General features: G+C 31.4%; 1 protein-coding gene across 1 annotated transcript; it reads left to right on the top strand.

Moving 5' to 3' along the window:
• Window positions 1-21: 21 nt before the first annotated feature.
• Window positions 22-6,114, top strand: LOC111616851 (neprilysin-11-like). Its single transcript, XM_023358204.1, has 2 exons — window positions 22-253; window positions 5,986-6,114. Exons 1-2 carry the CDS (start codon window positions 62-64, stop codon window positions 6,112-6,114), a joined length of 321 nt encoding a protein of 106 aa, XP_023213972.1. The 5' UTR covers window positions 22-61.
• Window positions 6,115-6,310: the final 196 nt, after the last annotated feature.

Here is a 6,310-nt window from a genome sequence, read left to right as displayed (position 1 = left end):
ACGTTAATATTTTAAAAAATTTCGTTAAAGAGTAATTGCAAATTACATCGGTTGGAGAGTTATGCTTAGATTTAGTTCATTTACAATAAAATCCTTTCGAGACTATAAATATGGACTGATGACTAATCCTATAGGATCAGAGAGAGAAAAACCTTTGCATGAGTATTGTTTAGAAACAATCAACATGTTATTAGAGTATGCTTTAGGAAGTATCTATGTGAAAAATCATTTTTCTCATGATATTAAAGCCGATGTAAGTTTTAATTTTATTTTTATTTTTTAATATCTTTATATTAAAATGGCATTAATAATTTCTAAGGCTATTTTTATCAGTAAAACAAGTTCCTTCTATTTAAATAAAATATTTTTTTTGTATTTTTATTTGTATTAATAATACATACAGGAAAAAGTTTGTGAATTATTGTATTTTAAAGATTAATGCAAATTAATTAATTTACATAAATTTTCACAAAATAATTATGTAAATTAAAATTATAAATCAAAATTAAGTATTGTTTCATAAGTGGTGTCTTGTCCAAATAACGTGTAATTTATCCTAATATTAATTTTCGATGTTATTAATTAAAACTATTAAACTTGAAACACATTTAAATGTCACAAATACTTACAAAGTAACAAGTCACCAAAAATTCACAAAAAACAACAGCATCGTGACAACAACAACAGGTGCATTATCGTGGAGCTAAATCCATGTTTTCTCACCACAAGTCAAATCGTTTTCTACTAATTGCTTCACGCAAATGTCGGGAAACGCTCAAATAATATTCTCTGTTAACAGTTTGGCCAGTCGGAAGGAATCAGCGATACATAAACCACGACAATAAAAGGAAACGGTCAACACGACTTTGACGTGGTCTTTTCGGTCATGCTTCACCTTTCCAGCGACATTCACTTGATTGTTGGTTTGTTTTGTTAGTTACGGCAACGTAACACTTGGGGATCTGCTTAGGAGAATGCCTTCCGGGAGGTATTTTAAGGATAACTGGCCCTATTTATTTCTTAAAGACGTGGAGAAAACCAGGAAAACTCCACATGGCCAGCCTGTCCTGGGTCCTTAAGGCTGGTATACACGGTAAGGAAATCCTTTGAGGATTAACCGTGATTTTTTTTTCTATCTATCCATTTTTAAATAAAAATAATTCTTTATACGCTGGGAGATATTTTAATAAGTTTTGTAAATTACTATGTTCGATCCAGCCAGTTATATCCGAGTTTTTTTCGTCTGTTAAGCACATCCTTTGAGGATTTCCTTACCGTGTATACCAGCCTTTAGTCTCGAGTTTTTCGTGTTGTACTCGAATTGACGTCATTGAACTCACTCGTGTTACCATGACTCACATAATCTGTAGTCTCGAGTTAGACCCATCGAGCGAACTCGAAAGGCAAGCGGAAGTAGGTCATATTCACTTGTTTACGTGTGTCGTTAATTAAGCATGATGGGATTATTTACAATGCATATGAGTTTGCGACTATAACGATTCGACCAATCAATTTAACCGTAAGAAGTTGTAAACAAATCAACGTGAATTAGTTTTCACGTGTTATAGTTAAAAGTTTTGTCTTATAGCAATATAGTACCCAGAAACAAAATGGAAACCTCCACTGTTTTATTTTAAAAAATAAGCGAAGAACAAAAAGAAATATTAGTAACATATATAGAAAATAATAAGAAAATGAACAGTGGAAAATTAGACAACGAATTTACAAGAAAAAGACAATTCGAGATGTGGAGAGAATTAGTTGAAAAATTAATTATGTATTGGTGCTAAAAAATTTGTTGTGTAATGGAAAAAGTATTTTAATTTAATCCTTTCTTAACATAGTTTTCTTCCTTGATCTATTTCTTAAATTGCTTTGTTTATTAAGATTATTTATTAATCAGAGCTTAACACTTCTGGTTAATAAATAATCTTAATATAGTGTCTATGCTCTTAATTATTTATACATATAATTTACTATTATTTTATTTCTATCTAAATCTCTGACTTCAGCTACGTGTTGTTCATCAGTTGAAGTGGATGATCTACCAGAACGTGGTTCTTCGACGCGTTCTCTGTCGTCCTTGGGCATCTTGTACTACTCCAAAACTCTTGTTTTTTTGTATACAGTCGTCACCAAAGGTTTTTTGTAACATTTGCAACGTTTTTGTGGCAGTAATTCCGTTGCAAAAACAAAATGTAATTCATTTTCTTTACTCAATTGCATTTAACATTTTGAAAAATTGCCGGTGCAAAAATTTTTTACACACATAAAGCAAGCGTTTATTTGCAAACAAAAACAGACTATGACAAACGAATTGCTGCTAGATAAAAGTACCAAACTCCGAAAAAAACGACGACAACATCCTCTTCCACGCACACAGTTTAAATCAACTATTACTGATACTTTTTGAGTATCAATGCTAAAATACTTTACAGTAATATTTTAGCATTTTTTATTAGATAATGCTAAAACATTGTATCATAGTTTTCATTATATCTGCTATTATAAATTGCATTTGAACTGCGTTTTCATTTCGAAGAAATTTGTAATATTAGAATTTGATTTGGTTTTGATACTGCAATGAACGCTGAAGAACATAATTTATTTTAGCAGAATTTGGACACAGGGAATTTGGATAGAAGGGCCAACTCTGTATTTAATAAAAATTATTTATATAATGTATTTAAAAATTTAACGTATTTAGTATTTTCTTAATCCAATTAATAAGAGGGCGAGTAAAAAAAATTAGAATGAATTTACTACTCATGAAATACATTAGGCAGAATCCAGGTTAATATGGCTTTTTTCAAAGTAGTTTCCATCGAATTGTTTGTACTTGGACTAACGTATCTGTCTGTCTTGGAAAACATGCTAGAATCCATCTTTTGACAAAGTCTTCAGAACCTCCTCCAACTTCTTCAAAACGTCCACTGATGAGCCGAAACTCTGGTCCCACAGCTCCAACTTCAGACGAGGGAACAAAAAATCACAAGGAGCAAGATCCGGGATGTATAGAGGCTGCTTCACGCATGCGACGTTTTGTCAGGCCAAAAATTAGACAACAACGTCGACACGTGGGCGCTTGCATGATCGTAAAGCTCCAACCAGACGGATGCAGCTCAGGATGTTTTTGTCGGATGTGTTTGGTCAGGATTTTCAAAACCGTCATGTGATACTGCCCAGTAATCGTTCTTGCAGAAGTATTTCATGTTGCTAAACCATTTCGCAGTAATCAAAAAAGAAAATTATTATTATCTTTTCCACAAACCGAACAACCAGAACGAACATTAGCCTTTTTTTTCGCCACGAATGCGTATCAAACTATCAAACATTGAATGTGTGCCATACCCTGTATACAAACGAACCTTGCTCCGTGAGACTGTTTTTATCTCTTATCTGGAATTATAGTTGTGGAGCCCGTATTTCGACTCATCAACGGCCGTTCTGAAGAAGTCGAAGACGATTTCAAAAAACTAGTTCCAGCACATCTTCCAAAATTGGCAGACATATTGGTCCAACTGCATACAACTCGATGGAAACATTGAAAAAGGCCATATCAACTTGCATCCTACTTACTGTATTTCATGTGTAATAAATTCATTCTCACTTTTTTGACTCACTCTCTTAATAAAGAGAAGGAATTAATCCCAAAAAATAAAAATAAAATGAAATAACTTCGAAATCTCATCCATTCTACTCAAAAATTTCTTGTCGGAACGTGAAATGGATAAATATACCTTGAAGGCAATTAATCCTAAATTACTTTTACTTTCCCAGCTCTTATGTACACAAAACAACAGGGAAAATATTCGAATCGTGTCAAATTTGACCCTCCGAGTTTTTGTAAATTTCCACGTTTTAAGACCCCTTAAACCAAAAAGTCAAAGAAACAAAAAATAATTCCGTGTGTGTATGTGTGTTAGCGTCTATTTCGTTTAATATCTCAGTATGGGGTAATGATCAAGAAACGAAATTTGAAATGGTAGTTTGGTAAGGAATATTGATATTATTAAATTTTCGTGGATAAAGGTCGAGGGGGCGGGAAAATAGTGGCTGGTCACGAGTCACATGTCGAAAGAAGTTGGACTTAATGAAGATTTTATTCGTTATTAGCATTTAAAATTTTATATGAAATTCATCACTACCCTCAAAATTAAGCCTTTTGTCATTTTATAATAATTAAAAATATAAAAATTTTTTATAATAAAATCTTATAACAGATAGCACCACACAATTTTATTTATTATAATTAATAATATACTTTAAAAGTTATTTTTTAACAGCCTGGAAGTTAAGCAACCTGTTGACTGGAATTTCTGTATTTGATAATAACTATATTTTTACATCGTCAATTATCCATTTTTACCTATTCTACCCGTTCTGCCCAATCTCTATTTAATTTTTTGCCGTTGTTGCCTCAGTTCCTTTTCTTCACTTTCTTTTTATAATCGTCCTCTTAATCTTATTTCTAACAAGAATAATTTTGAGAAGTTTGAATTGTCTATTAAATAGACTGTTATGATAAATCTAGGTATAAGTGGATCGAGTAATCCATAAAGATGTCAATAATTTTTAATGTTTTTTATATTCAATCTCTAGACATTCTTAAAATAAATAATGATTAAATAGTGTTTCTTACTTCTAAGACATTCTCTCTCGATCATTTCTAGTCATCTGCGTAATTTTCTCTCATAAATTTATTTCCATGACACATATTTAGAAATCGTGTTGTAATTACATATCTAGATCTATAGTGCATATCCACTTCCGTATGTTACCTCATTATTTTCACTTAATTAATTTACCAAGACTATGTAAGATGTTGATATTAGACACTAGATTTTTTTCATATCTAATTCATTCTTCTATGTGCTTTACAGTCTTTAAACTAACTGTGCCAATACGCGTTTCGGGCTGGTGTCCATCGTCTGTTGGCTAAACAATGTTTATTATTACACAGTATTAACAAAATTGTTTTTTACAAAAATTCGTTTAAACTCCTGATGCACATTTTCATAACGATTTTTAATTTATTGTCGACATGCATAATACCAAATCTACTGTGTAATATAAATATATAATTTCGACGTTATTCTTCATATAATATACAGTACTAAAAAAAATTCCCTAAAACAATACAACATTAAAATTTTCGGATCAAACGCTTTTCCTACCTCGATGTAACTTTTTATTTATAAAAAAATTTTGTACAAGGTATCTGTGTGATATAAATTTTACATTGTTAATTATTTTACATTAGACATTGTACCTGTAGTACTGTATTATATAGTACGTACCTTCAGACAACAGTCAGATATTGCCTGACAAGAATTTAACACCTTACGAACTCTTCCATAAACCGCACTCACATGTTACACGTTATTAATGGTTGTTTTATTGGGCTGCAATTTCAAAAAATTGTAGATCAATAAATTTCCACTGTCGTCCGTTTGTCCGCCTGTCGTTCCTTAATTTCGAGAATATAGTTACGTAGAGGAATAACAAGACCAGATATGAAAACCACGTGGAAAGAAGGCCCCGATTAACTATATACGAATTTTCGATGCAAACCGGAAGTTATGTTATTTTGATTCAAAAAGTTTCTCCTAAAAGCAGTTAATAGAAGACCGGCACGACTCCATTGCTAACGGAAAAGTATGATGTACAGGGGCAAGACACTACAGTACTAATTTAAGGTGGAGAGTATACATTTTAAATTAAATAAATTAAAAATATGATTAAAAATTGACACTCGGCATTGTGATAATGTCACAATAAATAATTGCTTGTTCCACTAGAATATTTTTATTCCAAATTATTACAGCATTTCAATATCTTTTCGTCCCAGAATGTTCTCACTTAAAATTTAACATGAATAATATGTAATTTAAATAGAATGTAAAAAATTTTATATTTTAGAATATCCGTTAACTGTGGAAATAATTATTGATATAATTATTATTATTGTGCATCTTATTATAGATTCTAGAAATGGTGAAAGAAGTAAAATACGCATTTAAAGATATAATACAAGAATCCGAATGGATAGATTATCAAACAAAATCTGTAGCACTGAGAAAGGTAAATTCGTTTTACTTAAAAATATCGTAAATTATATTTAGGGGAGATCGGGGCAACTTCGGCATGCGGGGCAAGTTTGTCAAGCGCTTTTTTTAAAAAACAAATTAAAAGGAGACTTTGGTTATAGGTTAGGCAGTTGAGTTTTATTGGTGGCTTGTTGAGTGTAGTGTTTTTATTGTTCTCCAACAAGCGTAGTTGAATTATCAAGCAAATTTTCATTTTCGTT

The sequence above is a fragment of the Centruroides sculpturatus genome, unplaced genomic scaffold, assembly GCF_000671375.1.
Source record: "Centruroides sculpturatus isolate CEXI.00-Female unplaced genomic scaffold, Cexi_2.0 scaffold3497, whole genome shotgun sequence".
NCBI lineage: Eukaryota > Metazoa > Arthropoda > Arachnida > Scorpiones > Buthidae > Centruroides > Centruroides sculpturatus.
This window is presented reverse-complemented; position numbering and strand designations above follow the sequence as displayed.

Excerpts from the sequence above, each read along its gene's own strand:
- LOC111616851 (XM_023358204.1), top strand. The coding sequence starts at position 62 with ATGCTTAGATTTAGTTCATTTACAATAAAATCCTTTCGAGACTATAAA. Across the intron at positions 254-5,985 it reads CTCATGATATTAAAGCCGAT|ATTCTAGAAATGGTGAAAGA; the intron begins GTAAGTTTTAAT and ends ATCTTATTATAG.